We start from the raw sequence: 17,064 nt of genomic DNA on the forward strand, positions 1-17,064 counted from the left end.
CCGTCCGCCATTAAATTGCATAATTAAAAAACCCTTATCGAGCACTTTTAGCCGGCGCGGGGTTGAATTTATGGCGCACTCTGCATTGCAAATGAGCTGATGAGGCGTGCTCCTTTCGCCCGAGCCGAGGAGCAAAAACAAAGGTAGCAAACTGGAGCATGCAGTCGAGAGCAAAGCCAACAAAATGTGTGCGTTCCGCGAAGGGCCACACAACCCTCCGGAATCCGCCCCAGCGCATCATGAATAAATTCGTGGAATAAGATATGGTCTGTGGTACTAGGAAAGTCAAGTTACCTGTAAGTTTATGCTTGCTGTATTTCAGTTTCTTTTCTTTTTCTTGTGGGTTTGTCTGTATTTAAAAAATGGGATAAATAAATTAAATTTTCTACATTTGTTATATTTTGCATTAATTTTTTTCAGACAAATCGTAAATGGGCTGCGATCTTATAATAATTTAGATTTCAAAGTGAGATTCTGACGATGCATATTTTCTTACAGCGATAATGGATTTTAAATTTCATATTATAGCACTAAAAATTTACATTGAATTTTCAACTGAATGTATATTATATAGTTGTCACCTATGCTCACTAATATTTAATAAAAAAACTAGCTTATTAATAAAAAAACGAAACACAGAATAAAATAAAAATGAAAGTGTATATTTTCTTTCATTTCACATATCTGCCATTATTTAAATTAACCATTCATTGTTGCAGGTTCATGGGGAGGAACATATATCCTCACCGATCTTTTGATTGACTTTGAAAAGTAAATTATTTTTAGGGAAAAGGTATGTTGAAGTGAGATTTATGTAGACGTATAATCACTGCTGTGTGTGGACATCGATGGGGTAGCATGGTAGATTTATGCGATAGGGAGTTTCCACAACAATATATTGGAAAGAGTGTCCACATTAACTGCAATTTGTTTTCTCGATTGTGATTTAGAGGACTCCAGTGAGTCTGATGCAGCCCAAGAGACTCGCAAAGGGATTTGGCACGAAAAATATTCCGGCACCATCCTGATGATAAAAGCATTTGTCTTAAAGCACCGCCGAAATTCATTTACTGCGGGAAATATTAGAAGTAATGGCTCCGCAAGTTCAGTTAATAAAATTTACTGCTGGCCTCGTAAAATGTTTCGCAGAAATAACTCACTCGGAGTTTGAAGGACAACTTAAGTTTCCTGAGATTACGTTTCGTCGAGGGTGGAGACGAATCAATGAGAGCAAACGAAGGAACGTCCTAAAATCGATCTCTCATCGCAATTTGTGAGCAATCCTCTGGCGATGCAGCAATTCCTGCTCCTGTTCCCTTCAGAGACCATTCACTCGGCCCTCGGGCAAGGACTAGATACATAATCGGTGCTTTTGAAAAAGGAAACTGCAGCTCGCTCTTTCTTTCCCCTCGACAAGAGTAACGACCCCCGCTGATTCGAGTGTGTCGCCGCCGATTCTAAATGATCGGAAAATCGCGATGCGGAGGCCCTTTGGAGGCGCGCGCCAATCGGCCGCACCTTTTTCATCCACGCTTGCTGGCGTGCGTCTGGCGCCGTGTCGCATTATTTCAAGTGGCTCTCGGGGTAAATAATTTTTTGGGCCAAATCTGTCCCTCCCTCTCGCTCGCTCTCCACCCCTTTTCCGGCCGGGTGCGAGGGCGAACGCAGAGACGTCGCTGGCAGTAATCTTTTTTGTTCATCAGCGATTCGTCGCCGCGATATGAAAGGAGATGTGAAAAAGCACTTGACATCGCAACCTCTCCGCACGGATGCTTGCTGCTGCCGCGGCGGCGGCGGGAGGGGCCCGCGGGGAGAGAGAGATTATTTTCTGCCTGCTCAATCACTTGAGGCAGCCAAGAGAGAGAAAAATTTTCTGCCAGCCTTGTTCGAATCGTGATGAAGATGAAAGTTGCCTCTTTTCTCTTGTGCGTTTCTTGCTCGCTCGCACTGCTGGTCTCTGGTTCGCGCGCACGCTCTCATCAGGCAAGAATTGGAAAACCAAAAAAGAAGAAGGCGCGGGCAATGCGAGTAGCGAGCTCACGAAAACCTGCTTGCGAGAATATAAAGGCTTTTCGCAGCATTAAGAGTATTGAAAAATGTTCTCTCTCGGTTTTTGCCATCTGCTGTTGCGTTCAGGGCTGCCAGCTTCAATCACTTTAGCAGATACGAGATGGTGTGCCTCCGATGTAAACTATCCAGCTTGCTTCTTTTATTTTCAAAAGGGCTACTGTGATTTTAAATTTTACACAGTAAATAGCTTTTTTAGACGGCAAAGTATTTCTTTGACAAGAGGAAAAATACACAAAGAGTCCACTCTGTGTAGATCAGGATGAGTGGCTAAAAGTGAACCTGAACAGAATAATATCTCGCAAGTTCTCATACTGGACACGAGTTGTTTCAACACCTCAGGCCTTATCAGCTTCAATTTTCCTGCAAAACAAAACCCATACCACAGAGGAATACTGAATCCCCGTGTCAGGTAAAACCCTGACACACCGACACTTCTTGTTATTGAAAACTAATTTCACTAATTTATAATCACACTCATAAAGAGCAGAGTTCGCTATAAGCTACTGGTTGAGATCCACACTGATTGAGCCAATGTGTTCATATATTAGATTGAAAAATTGCCTAAGCCTACTTGAAACGATTTGGATGCAAAAAATAATTAAATATTTTTATTTAGGCTAATGATTTCTAACAAAAAATGAAGCTTATAGACTTAGAAGAGAAATAAGAGTGAAATTAGGTTGATGCTGGAAAGCTCTTGTCTTTTTCGTAGGAAAAAAATCGATTCAAAATTATTTCTCAGCCAAATTTGACGGGTGTTTTTGAGTGTTTAGATAATTATTTTAAACTCTCATTGTCAGGGTAGTTAGACCATTTTAATTTAATCTGGAAACACCAAATCAATTTCATAAATAAAATATAAGGCTATAATTATACGATATTAGATATTATTTTGTATGCAATGGACGGGATGAACTAGAAACTGCAAATCTGTGCTCATCCAGGCTCTTTACCATCTGAAAAATTCGCTTGCGAACATTTGTTAAGCATTTTCGTGGCTCTGTTTTTTCATTGACCTTCCCTTGAACTTTCGCATTTCAAGCTCATGGTCTCGCGGTGCCGCATAAACAAAGTTCTACCCGCGTGGCAACCCTAGAGCAATGTTGGTGCAGAATGGCAAAGAAATGAAAACAAGTACCGAATTATCCAGTGTGCAGTATGTGTTTGCGTTTATTGATTTGCCCAGCCCAACCGAGAAAAAAGTGCTGCTCTCAGTTATGATTCAGCCGCGCTCAGTTATGATTCAGCCGCGCTCAGGGAGCGTAATATATCGAACGGGCGGCGTCGCGTTCGTAATGAGTAGGTAACAAACTGCGACGGCAACGACCGGAAAAGGCGCATGCATGCAGCATCAATCGTTTTACATTTTGATTCTGAGGCGACGGTCGCCGGCTCCGCCGCGTATGGAAAATCAATTTGCCGGCTTTTAGCGGCAGCTCGACTCGCTCACACCCGTGCACGGCTCACGCAGACGGCTGACAAAGTTTCCAGCAGCCAATCAGTACAGGTGTTAACTCACCGGCCGAGTTTTTACTGCCGTCCTGTTTCTACATATACTCGCTTGATTAAGCACCAAGATTAATGGTTGCTGCGCACATAATGATCTGATAAAGATTAATTAAAGCCCGGGGTGGGGTGCGTCTCTCGTGTTTATTACTGACTGGGAGCAAGCACATAACGCGTTTTTATGATGTGCACAAAGGGCCTAATGTTGAAAAATTTGCTTTGTGTCGCTGTGATAAATTTTGGGATGTTATTAATAACGGAACTCTGCTGAATGTAACTTTTTAAAAATAAAAGAGCTGACGTAAACGCAAATATGCGGGGAACGATAATTCACGCTGGTTTTGCTGAGTCTAAAATTTCAGGTGTCATAAATATATTGTTGAACCCCCCACAAACGGGTTTGTAACAGCTCTGTCATAATTTTAAACGGCTTGTATTTAACATGCACAGACAATAAACCAGATTGCACAGTCAAGTACAATTGCTTTTTAATTATTCCGTTCAACGATAACTAAGAGTAACATTAAACTATGATTTTGCCTGGCAGACTGGGTAAAATAGCCACTAGAAATTCAAATGGAAACTAATTCCACTCTGACAGTGTGTCAAATTCATCTAGCAATATGTATTTAATATTTATTAGCACTCGCGGCGAATAGCGTGCCATGCGCTTTTGCACCTAGCTATATATTCATGGTGGAAAACACGCAGACTTTAATTACACACCAATTCCGCCGGGCCCATCCCCGGAGCAATTCGTGTATGCTGCATGGCCGGCATAGAATGTCGCGGTTTGACACAGTCAGTCGGTCGGTAATTCGTTTTTATGAGGGTTGTCAGCGGAGAGCGGCAAATCTCCAGTCTCGCAGGCTGAACACAGCCGCGGAGAGCGCACTCAAAACCAACAGAATAAATGAGGGAGAGAGCTCCGAGCGCCTGGTAACCGAGAGAATGCAACCCGCTCGGCCTACTTTCCCTGCGGGTTGCATAAGCACGATTTCGATGAACTGGCCGCGGTTGCTGCTGCATGGGGGAGAACAGCTTTTTGCACGTGGAAGGAACGCGAGGAATGATTCTACAGAGTGCAACATAAAAATAATTTGGATTGAAAATGTGAATGCGGATTTTCCTGCTTTAACTAACAAATTTCAAACTTTTGCGTTGAAATTATTCGATGAATAACACCGACAAAGCTTAAAATCGTTTGCGGCATTAATTTAACCGTACGTCTTTTACAATTATAAATGCCTTTTAATTTTAAAATTCAACTCAATTTTTTGTTTAAGCAAAACTTTCGTATTTAAATGACTTCGCCAAAAAGTGTGCTGGGAATTCATTCTATGGTGGTCCGTGAATAACAATTAAAACAGATAGCAGCACGGAATCTCCATTTAAGTGAGCCTAAACAATGCAAATATCTGGCAACGAAGGAAAGGATAGGCGGGTGAGTTTAATGTGATAGTGCTGAAAATCGCAGTCCCGAGAGGGTGAGAGTTATTGCGGTTATTACGCGCGGCACCACACATTGCATTCTTGCCAGGAGAAAGGGTAAAGGTCGGCTCTTGGCTCTGGTGGAGGGACTGCGATCCATTTTGTTAGTTAAAAATTGAAGACCCTGGGAAAAGTGCTAACTTGCACAGCAAACAATAGGGATCAACGTTAATTTGAATTTAAGCTTTCAGAAAAATAATAATTGTCAATTCTATAACATACATTTCATCTAAACTCTCGATTGAGATATGGTGCAGTGTACACTTATTATTTTTGCATTAACATCTTGAGTGTGTTCGCAAACTGCTAAATTATAATTTAAATAGTTGCATTAAGAAAAGAAATACCGAAATTTACAATTAACTCTACTCAGATGATATTCTAGCATCATGACTGAGAAAAAATGAGCATTATATATTTTGACTGTTGTAATCTATTTTAAATGATTTAGACTCAATTCTAGAAAATAATTAAACTAAAAAGGCCTAAAATACAACTTTTTGCTGAAACTAGAACGTCTTTTTATACGACCCTGCCAGTTGAAGATATTCGTGACGCGGGGGCTTGTGCGATAACTCGGAGTGCTCTTTTGAAAAGAGCAAAAAGTGGTGCTGTCAGAGGACGGCGGCGGTGATAATTGATAAAGAATAGGGGCGGACGGCCGGGCGGAATTATTTCTTGAGGTGGCAATCAAAAGTTTGCAGGCGTGCGTCGGCGGCTCTTTCTCTCGGACTCGCCGTGATTAATTCGTCGCGACTGAAAGGAGCGCTAATGGCGAGCTGGGCTCAGCTTTCCCTCTGTGACTCGCACACGCGGCTTTTGAAGCAAGCAAGGCGACTCTAAATATTTATGCCTCTCAAGCAGCGAAAAGAGAGAGGAGCTGTTGACTCTTGCTCGTCATTACGGATAATATCCATCCATGGAGCTCAAGCCGCGCACAGGCCTGCGCGCGCGCGCCTCCTTTTTATAAATTCACCTCACATCCAGGATAATATTTATATACTGCTGGCGGAGACGCAACAATGCACATTGCGCCTCTCGCCCTCCCGCATGTGCGTGTGAGCACTGCAGACCTACACGTGAGATGCGCGACGGTTTAAAACAGTGCCCAGGTAGCAGCAGACAAAGATCGTTTCATGGGCATGGTTGGCTTTCCTCTCGATTGCATTTAGAGACGGTAACATTAGTAAGGACAGTCATGCGGGTGTTTGTTCCTCCATCCAGCTTTTTATTTTGGAGATGATTGGAACTGTATAAACTCTGGCTGATTTTGTTCTGTAACCATGCACACAGTTGTCCTTTACTTGCAGACTCTCCTCGGAGTCATATATATATCACGTTTTAAAAGAAAAAGATATCACTCAGTTACCGATGAAAAATGAACTTTTGAGCTGTTTCTTACGCTTTTAAGAAAAACGACAAAATCCCGTTCTGAATAACCACACCAAATTATAAGAAAACAATTATTATCAATTACTTTGATAGTATTATTATAAATATTACACGAAGATGAAATCAATCTTTCATGTGCGACAGTCGAAATCGAAAGATAATTGTATACTCTCAAGTCTTTTTTCTAGCACGAGACCTTTTGCAATCTTTTACAGAATCACTGACTCAGAATTTTCTTTGCAATTTAATATTTTGATTGTAACCTGGCGTCTTTATGATTAATGACGTTTTTACAATTTCATTTGCAGCTGCTAATTATTTGCTGAAACTTTTATCAATTTCGAGAACTTATATCTCTGACAGAGTGAAGAATAATTTTTTAGAAAATTAATTTGTGCATACGCATATTCCGGCTTAAACGTGTTCATTTAGCAAAACAATTAATATTCTAACATGCATAGTGTTAACTGGTATTAAACATAGCTAGCACCTCCTAAAACTGTTTGTCATGGAAATTAAATTACTTGAAGGTGCGGAACGGCACGTAATCCGTCCTTTGAAAAGCAACGTACCGTATTTGCCGAACAACATGTTGCAAACATAAAATTCCGCCTCGCACATCTCACACCTCATATTTCGGTCCCGGGTGTGGGAGCTGCGAGGGTGTGTGCGTAAACAAATATCGCGAACGCACACATATATCTGCACGGTGCTGGAAGAGAGCGCGATACATTCCCGAAGGTAGTGTCGAAATGACTGACAGCCGCCCGCCGGCGATAAGCGCGCGGAACACTTTACGTTTCGCGTCAAGAGAGTCTTATCACGGCTGCAATGCGGTAAAGAGGCTGTATTGTGAGCAATGCCAGCTGCTTAACGCGTTCACAACGATTTTTGCTCTCGACGAGAGCAGTTTTTCGCCCCCAACCCCCCGGCAGATCGCAACAACTGCCAATACGTGTTCGCGCGCTCTGCTAGAAGATCTTGAACGGTGGGCACAAAAGTGCGTGACGGAAAAGTCGCTCCAAAACGTCGAGAGTAATTTAGTGAACCTTCGATTTCGAGTAGAAAATCTTTTATAGAGCTTTAAACTACTCTTGGTATTTTTATGTGCCTTTAAAGATCACAGAAGATGTTAAAACTAATATGATTGAGAGCTTTAATAAACACTAAAATTTTACAACAGGCAAGATAAATATATGGATATCATGTTTACTGCTCGTTTGTGCACAGTTAAATTTTTGAACAAAAAAAATTACAGAAGAGCTTCGTGACAACTAAAATCCAATGATTTTCGCGTTTCCAAAAAAATGGCTGGCGAAAATCTTGAACTTAAAGAGGAATTTAAGCCGGTAAAGAAACGGCTTGGAAAAACTGACTAAAATCCATTTGAAATCAAATCCGTCAAATATCGAAGGTAAAAATTAATGCTGTTTTCCATATCTAAAAAAACGGTTTCGAGCTTGAACCTTTAACAGAGATGCAGAATTTGCGAGCCCTCTGGTTTAAAGTATATTACTTATCGTGCAAAATGGAATTTGAATATGGTTATTACTTCATTGGAGTATGAGGATATTGCAACATATTTCTTCGTAACGATGGCAGCGAGGGTAAAACCCACCCTTTGTGTACCAATCACGCTGAGTTAATTCCAACTTGGGGCAAAAAGCTGCGCCTCGCGCTCATAAAATATTCCCCCTCGTTACAGGCCGCCAGCAGATCACAACAAGGCCCACGAGGCTTACGCAGCGGCGCCAAATCCCAGCTCGCAAAAAGCGTTGACACAGCGTCAGCCAAAATGACGAATCAGAAATTGCTTTTTGCCGCAATAGATCTGATGGGCGTGGAGCGTCCGGCCGAACGCGCAGGCAGTCAAAAAAGGACCAAAACACGAAGAGTGACAAGACGAGATACGTGAAGGCGCAAATAAATCCCGAGGTTCAAAATTGAGATGGATTTTTCGGGCCAGAAAATACGAATCAAGGGTTGCAAGCTGGTCAAATATTAACTCGTATCTCTACTTTAGCATCTGCTCTGTAATCCTCAAAGTTTTGGAAGTTTTAAGAGGGATTTTAAGGAGATTAATTTTTGCCACAGCCAGAAAGACAAAGTTTATGGAGCACGGAGAGAGCACTTTACATTTAGGATGCAAATGTATTTTGAAGATTAATCTCCACATCAAGAGCATATGTAGACAGGGCGAAAATGGAAACTTAAATAAAAACTCTCAAGACTTGTTTCTTTAATTTTTATTTACTACAAAAAGTAATTTTTGCTCCTTTTGGCTGAACAATGCTCTCTGCTAAATACCATTTCTAACTGGTTATTGATGCCTTTTTGGGAAAACACTGTATTTTTTCTTCTTACGACCACTCAAAATCAACGTGGAGCTCGAAATTCGGAAGTGACTTTCTTATTCTGATTTAGTATTTTACTCAATAAAAATTAATTGACAGTTTGGACAGAGCAGCTGTTAGCAGATGGAGACGGTAACCTCATTTTAACTAACAGCGATTATTATCATCTGAAAAGAGATCTTTTCGGTTCGTGCATGGGCGGCACGTGTCCGAAAATGCAAGAAAAGAGCTGCTGACTGTCCACCAGCAGCTCAGCCTTAACGACATGACTTTCTTTGGAAAATGTCTTGACGGAGAAACTGATATGGATGTGATGGAGCGAATTATGGTGGGCAGGGCAGAACAATGAGAAATGCAGACGGCGAGCACAGATTGATTCCTCCTTGAGCGCGCACTGACCTCGGATTGAATTCATTTTCTTTCCGAATTGCGCAACAGTGGAGTTCCCTCGCGTCCGAAATTAAATTGTGTCCAAGTTCCCAGTTTCCCAAATATTGTAAATTGTATGTGATGTCAAATGTTATGTTGATTTAATGTAGTGTAGGCTTTAGTGTGGCAAGTGTTGTAATTAGTAGTAAATTTTGCTACTAGTTAATTCACGAGTTTCAGCGGGTTGTTCGCTAACACTACAAATGCCTAATGTAATTTTCCTGACTTCAAATGTTTGTAAAATATTATGACTTGTTTGGAGAAATAAAAACGAATTGAATTGAAAGAAAAGTTCACTTTGCTAAAATATCCCTAGTCTGCAAATGAGATATTCACAATTTACATTAGAAAGCTTGAAGCTAATAACCGAAATTATCCCTGATATTTCTCCCGCACGAACAAAGCTGATGATCGCGCCAAAGCACCGTCATGAAAGGGGAAAAAGCTGGAATGTTCAATTTTGCACGTGGCAACCCTAATTGCCGGCACATCGATTGCACTGTTGGCGCCGCCGTATGCACGCACGCAGAGAGTGGATATGTACACCGGCGCCGGGTGTGCAACGCGCGTGATGCTGATTTCATTATTTAAATTCACAAGAGTGTACACGCGTCTGAGTGCGAGTATGTACGCATGTAAAATTTTCGGCCGCCGACGAGACAAAGGTATGGAGGAAGGGTGAATTTGCACGCGTCGCGTGGTGGAATCATTTCCGCCGCCAAATCATCTTTTGTCTCCCGCACCCCGAATTACGGATTCAAATTTATTCTCGCCGGCGGCTCGCTATATGAGCCCAGGTTAATTTTCTTGCCGTCAAACGCAAATGGCGCCTTCGGGGTGAGTTATATTCGCGTTTGAAGACGCTGCTTGGGCCAAATTTCACTGAAAATAAGTGATCGATTTGCTTTCACTCGTGGGATGATGCTTTTAGAGTCTACTCTCAACTTTTGGACCCGTCAAAACGACCGTTTTCTCGCATTTTTTTGTGTTTGGCATGATCAAAGAGTGTACGCTGCTTGGCTCAAGTGAAATTAATGCATATTTAACGAGGGAAATGTTAAATGAGCATCATTAGCTCATCAAACGCAACCGCATAGAGCGATTGATCTAGTACAAAGAAAGCCCCTAATGGAGTTGATACAGCAATAGCTTTAGTAAATAAACGTAGCATTTCTATTAAAACACTGGGATTGAACTGTACATAATGTATGAAATTAAAGTAGGCACCATGAGCGTTGCACTAAAGAGGCATTTAGCGTCAATCATCACGCATTCAATGAGTCAAAATAGCGAATCTATTTCAAACAGGGCGTAGCTTAAAAAATGTTTGTGAGAAACCTTCGATATATATTTTCCACATAATAGCACCATAACCTTTTAAATGCACTATAATGTGATGTTATAAATCGAATATTAGTATCAAAAAGCAAAATTGATGTTAAAATTGCAGATTAAATTCCAAATTATTTTTAAAGGATTTAGAAATTTGCTCTTTAATTTTACAAGTAAGTTTATATATCTGTGTAGAATAAAAATATCCAGAAACCAATTCAGGTGAGTGAACAACCAATTTTGATTCTTAAAAAGTCAAGAAACAAATTATGAACTTATTTCCGCAGAGTAAAGCCATTCGATAATTTTAAATTTCACAAATAGCCTGCGTGTGTATTCTGTTCTTAAAGGAGCAAAAATGTTTGAAAATCCTTTGGTCAGGTTAGTGTTCATTATATTTTTCAAAAATTTCAAGAGGAGTGACTGAGAGGACCATTTTTAATTCTAAAATATTGGAACAAGTCATCATAAATCGTGATTTTCTAAGTAGAAATGCATGTTGAGAGTTGAAAACTGGCGCGAATTTCGACGGTTGTTCATTATACACGTCGGCCGATGATAAATCTGTTAGCGACGTCGAGCGCTACCCGCACGCTGGAGCGGCGCGGGTCATTTATTTCGGCGAACGAACAGCACAGCGGCGAGTGCCGCCGACGCATTTTACGACGGCAGCCACTTTCGGCCGGGAACGGCGAATTTCACGAAAGATGAGAAAACTTTTGGGCTCCCGGCGGGTGCGCTGCGGCGAGAGAGAACGCACAGTTGCAATAAATTGTTGCTGCAGCGGCGACGCCTCTTGCGATGCCAGCCGACGAGATGCTAGTCAAATTTGCGCACGCTGACGTGCAGTTTCGCGGCGGCAGTAAATTTCAACGCCAATTCATGTTTGCAGCCCTCAAAGTGAGGCGAACGCTTTCAAATCTTCGTTTTATTGTGCCGGTTTTATGTGTTTCGAGCGCTGATGGAGCGCGCGTGCTAATGGGATGGGTGGTTTCTCCCTCGTATTCAAAGTTTTTGCAGGCCACGCACACATCTTGCGTTGCCGTGTGTCCGCATTACTTCCTCCTACTTTGGCTCTGTTGATGTCCAAGTGAAACGTGTGTAAAATTAAAAAATATATATTTATTCCCAATTCACCCCGGGAAACTCTAAGAGGGTTGCAGAAATTAACTTCAGTCTATATAATACCTCTACTTTAAATATAAAACAAATGTTTTTAGCAAAAAAACTCAAAAGTTAAATATTGAAAGCATCGTCACTAGTAAAAAAAACACCACTATCCTGGTGCCAAAATAAATAATTTAAATTTTACGTTTGGCTATTTGCTTTCATAATTATTTCGTGGAAAGCAAATGTTTGCAGAAGCAGCGATATTTCCATTTCCACACGGCCTTGGTGACGCACACATTCGCAATAAGTCATTTTCTTAAATCAGATATTAAAAACATGTTCATAGCTTTGGAATTCATGGTGATATTTATCAGCTCAATATAATTATACCCATATGATCAGTTTCTTCATCACATCAGCGCATTGCTGAAAGACTGAGTATATAATAGATAGAAATAGAGCTTGAAATAACTCATTTGTATCTACCATTTCTCTTTCGCAACAAAAAAATCTGTATCTATAACAGTTAAATTTTATCAAAAAAATCCTCGCTTCTGATGAATTATGTTAGCATTAATGTCAAATTGTAATACAAATAGAGTATATTGAGTTCAATGGGAAACTGTCTATGTTGTAGTTTGAATAGAAGTGACTTTAAAAAAATCACTTGTTAATCTAATCATTCCATATTCAGCATAACACATGGTTTGATGATTTCAAGTAATTAATAAATCACTTCTTACTGATATAAAATTTCTATAAAATAGAAAATATATTTGCAGATGAAAGTAATTGCAGATATGATGCACTAGATGCTATCATAATTTTATATTGAAAGTGTTGAAATTAACGAGCAGTTTCTTTGGTGTGTAGCGAGCTGTGCAACTTCTCCACAGAGCAGGATATTTCTGTAAAACTATTGCAAAACAAACAGCTCGCTTTGCCCCAAAGAAGCTGCTTTTGATTTCAACTAAAAATAGAGAAATATATTTTAAGATAAAGAAATGCACAATTGGGGTTTCTTAAATTCACGGTGTGCCACTGTGCGCTTAAATATGTTTATATGGTACTAATTTCCCTCACAACAAATTATATAATATCATCTGAAAACGCAATTATTTTTAAAAATGTGTTCCCTTTGCATTTTTTGATACATTAGTATCAAAAATGAGCTCTTTAACAAAATATGAAAGGTGGTTGCCGTATGAAAAACCGCTAAAAGAACTGCAGTCCATTTATTATGAGATAGAAATTTTCGTTTGCTGATATTACAGCCAATTAACCAAATGTTTAGGGATATTTAAAAATCATGTTTTATTCTTTCCATTTAATTAATCTGTTGATGAGATCAAAGCACATGTTATAAGTTAAAATGTTCGAAAACGCGAGAGGAATTTTTTCTCTCAAACCAGAAAATTCAATCATCTTATATGATATTTATTATTAATTATAAAAATATCCAAAGCGATCTTGTGGTGCTCAACACAAACAGTCCTTAAATTATCGTTATCAAACTCAAACAGCCGCGGAAAAATATATATTTGCACAAAAATAGCGACCGCAGGGAAACAAGTAATTTGCGGCTAACTAAGACGATTAACACAGGGTTGTTAGTGACCAGCCTCGCGGCGTGACCATTTTGAGTAAATGTCGGCAATAATTAAGCCGTCGCGGGTTCAGTCAGCGTTTGCAAAACGACGCGAACAAGGAAAACAACCTCTTTTTCGGGGTATTACTCTCGCGGAGCGGCGGCGAGAGCGAGCGAGAAGCGACTCACGTACCTTGTTCAGGGTGCCAGCAGGTGGCATGGCCGCGGAAGGGTGCAGGGCCGGCCAGGCCAGGCCAGCCGAACGGGCCGCAGCGAGCCACTCCCCAGAGCGGCCGCGAGATCTTTCCAGTTGGCGGGCCTCGGGTCGTCTGCTGCTCTTGTTGCTGTAGCCGCACGCTTTTTAGTCTCGTGTACATTCAGTATTGATCGCCGGTATTTTCAAAGCGCAGATGCCAATACAAACCACTTTAATTGTGACGTCACGCCTATTGTTACGGCCCACTCGCTTCGCAGCTGCATTAATCATGCTAATCGCGCGGCCGCCCTGCCACTGTCCTAGGTTATGGAATATTGTTTAAATAATTAAACAATTGAATATAATAATTAACTTTTAAGATATCAAAATACTATTAAACGAACACTAAATAGGACGTTTTGCGACTACATTTTGTATGCCTCTATATTATAATTTCATAATTTGCACATGGTATATTTATTTTAATTTAAATATAATTTATACAGATGTGAAAATAAATGGGGAAATACAGTAAATTTGTCAAAGCAGATGATTAATTTTCCTCTCTAACAATTACGAGCAAACTATAAGCTTTGATAATTTTAAACGTAATAACATTTGGAAGCGTATCGTAATCTCGTAAATCAATTAAATTTATTTTTGATAGGTAGTTTAGGTTCTTTTAATGCTCTCCCATACTTCCCTAATTTTTAACATACGTTTTACTCTTTAACTTTAACTCGAGCAAAAAATATTAGGAGTGTTTTATTTTCGTGATTTTATTGTAAATTTCAATATTATGTCATACATCACCCTATAACGTTGTACTAAAAATGTCACCTGACATTGCCTTTAACAAAAAATCAGATGATATCTTATATAGAGTGAAAACGTTTTTAATTAAATCAATAAACGTTTTATGATGTTTTTATCATCTAGCTAACGCCTTAAGTAAAAATTGGATTTTCAAAAGATATAGCAGCCTCAATCCTAACCACATTTTTTGAAAGGATGAAAATCTTTTCTTTTTCATGAAATTAATTAAAACATTGTTTGTTAGGAGCTGGAATTAGAAACCCGACCTTCAATCCACTTTTCTAAAAATTAGTCCTTATAAAAAATACACCGTTTTAAGTTGTTTAACGATTCAATTTTAAAGATTGCACACAAAATCCTTTTCATTAACTCACTGAAGGTGCGTGAAATAGGCTTGAAAGTGCTTTGTGAAAATAAAATCAAACACTGCGATATATTCGACCCATTCTTTTCAACCCTGAGTGAGGTTTCACTATTGCGTAGCGGCGATATAATAAAGAGAGCCTGCAGCAGCTTTTATTTGCGCGTTTTTGTGTGTGAGTGGAACTATACACACACATAACACTCGCTTTTTGTTCGTGCTCAGCGGGAAAGTACACGAATTCGCTGCGATGGTCTGTGCACTGCTTTCAACGCCGTATTGCTTTGAAGTGTTTGTGCAGAGGGTTGAAAGAACTCATGTACGTACTTTTCTACTCAGTACACCGCCCGAACCTGTGCATTTTCCCAAGAAAAGTTTCAACAGCAGCTGCGGATTCGTATCTCCTTTGTGTCGGACAGGAAAGAAATCACATCTGCTCTCTTGAAATCAATTCATTTTTTTATTCCGATACTTTCAACATTAATACACAATAATACACAGAACTTTTTGTCACTTTTGTTGCAACATCACATTGAACATGGGGATGAGTACAATACCTTGTTTCTGTCTTTCAAAAGTAACTTAGTTTTAAACTTGGTGTTTGCTTTACCTTTTTCGAAAAATCAAATCGCTGGTTTGGCTCTAAAAATAAGCTCATTCAGGGGCTCTTAAAAAATAATTTACTCCCAACTTTTCTCTTTAAAACTCCGTTTGCAGCTCTTTTTCGTCGATAACTTACACTCTAATGAGATGTCCGTTCAGTTTCAAATACATAACATTTGATATCATTATATTGTTATTTACACAAGTCAAAAGTAGGAACAACAAATCAATCCCATTCTCTCCTTCGAAGCTTACGATATTATTACACGCAGGCTTTGTTTTTTACTCGCAAAATCCAGTCACTGTCCGCGTGGAAACGCGCACAGTTTGTGAAACACAGTGATAACTTCCCTCGTCAGCCCACACGAAATATAATTATTTCCTTTCTTTTTACTGTCGGCCGACCTGCGCACTAACAATTAATTCACACGCTGCGCGTGTTTACGACAAAGGGAGGTCTTACGCGTTTCCAACTGTGGTAAACTATTGGTTAGGCTCAGGAGTGTCAGAAACAAGTCGGAGCTCCCTTCAAAGAACAACGGCACAGCGATGCTGGTGATGATTCCGGGTCTTTTGGCAGCAACAGCAAACAAACACACGCACACATTGCGTGTGGCACATTGCATGATTAATCGGGTTTTTGAGTTTTGGGCCAACAGAAATAACACTGCAACATCTAGTTAGACAGTTTGAAATGTTATATCCATAGCGGAAAGTAGGCCTTCTAGTTGTTCTAGCACAAAGAGAGTATTAACAATGCCATATAGGTAGTTTGCTCTGCTATGCTTAATTTTGATTTTTTTAATATCTTAGTTGTGGCAAACAGCAGCTTTTCATCTTGTAGACTTCAAAAATCACTCACAGATCTTTAAATTAGTTAGCATATATATTTCTCTCTCGCGCTCGCGCACGCGCATTAAATTATTTGGCAATATCTCTGTTAACGACAGTAGAGCGACTTTCTTTCATAAATAGAACAATATCATCTTTCGCAACTGCAAGCTATAAAAATAAATATTTTGCACATCTTTTCAATAACTTATATCGTTTTCTAATATGTCGTTGAAGGTTTAGGGCAGCAGAACACGGGGAAAATGAGAAATATGGCAAACAAAGGCTAAAAGGAAACGTTGTGTAGGAACCAATAAATAATTAAATAATTTTTATTTGTCTTTGAAACTCATTGAGGACGACTCTTAAATGCAGCTCGTTTGAAAAAGTCAATTTGAATTTTAACAGTCTCCTCGCTAACAGTCGAAATGTAATATAAAATAAATAAAATTTGGTCAAGAAGAATTAAAAAAATTGCATAAAAGTGAATGGAAGCAAATTGGTACAAGTGTAAAATTTTCTCGATCGTTTGAAAATGGGACACAATCTGCCCTACCTCTTGGCTTAATAAAGCAGAAATTACAAGTGCGCACAACACACTCGTTCAAAGGTACGCCGAGTGTCTGGAGCTCTGTTCGATGGCGGCGAGCACATCGTGCTTCATGCGCACGTACAGCCGGCCCTTCCTCCAGGGATTCTGTAGGGCGAGGGGCCGGAAGTCATCTCGGAGGCACCGTTCGCGCGCCCCAATCACCGCCACCAGGCAAAAGGACTTGAGCTGCTCGCTGCCGTAGACGGGCCCTGAGCGGCCCTTAAGCACCACCGCCATGTTGAGCTGGCGCACCACCAGGTCGACCACCTCGCGGGCAGATGTGCGCGCCGTCACGTGCAGTTTGAGGCTGGTGCCACTGGCCAATCCTGTCTCGTACGCCGTAAACACCTACAAATATCGAATTATATGAATTAGGCACTGCGGGGCAGAGAT

The 17,064-nt window shown here is 40.2% G+C and overlaps 1 protein-coding gene and 1 pseudogene across 5 annotated transcripts in view; both read right to left on the reverse strand.

Annotated features, from left to right (window-relative positions):
* LOC135939492 (uncharacterized) overlaps positions 1-13,627 on the reverse strand; it is a 36,493-nt pseudogene extending 22,866 nt beyond the window's left edge.
* A 1,455-nt stretch (positions 13,628-15,082) lies between these two features.
* The window catches only part of wake (wide awake), a 94,491-nt gene continuing 92,509 nt past the window's right edge, over positions 15,083-17,064 (reverse strand). For 4 of the 5 annotated variants that reach the window (XM_065482386.1, XM_065482385.1, XM_065482390.1 and 1 more), the window contains one exon: positions 15,083-17,019. In XM_065482386.1, the coding sequence (XP_065338458.1) occupies positions 16,684-17,019 (336 nt within the window). In that variant the 3' untranslated portion in view covers positions 15,083-16,683. The remainder of the gene's footprint in view (positions 17,020-17,064) is intronic. The other variant, XM_065482387.1, reaches the window with a different exon arrangement.

This window comes from Cloeon dipterum, chromosome 3 (genome assembly GCF_949628265.1).
Source record: "Cloeon dipterum chromosome 3, ieCloDipt1.1, whole genome shotgun sequence".
Classification (NCBI taxonomy): domain Eukaryota; kingdom Metazoa; phylum Arthropoda; class Insecta; order Ephemeroptera; family Baetidae; genus Cloeon; species Cloeon dipterum.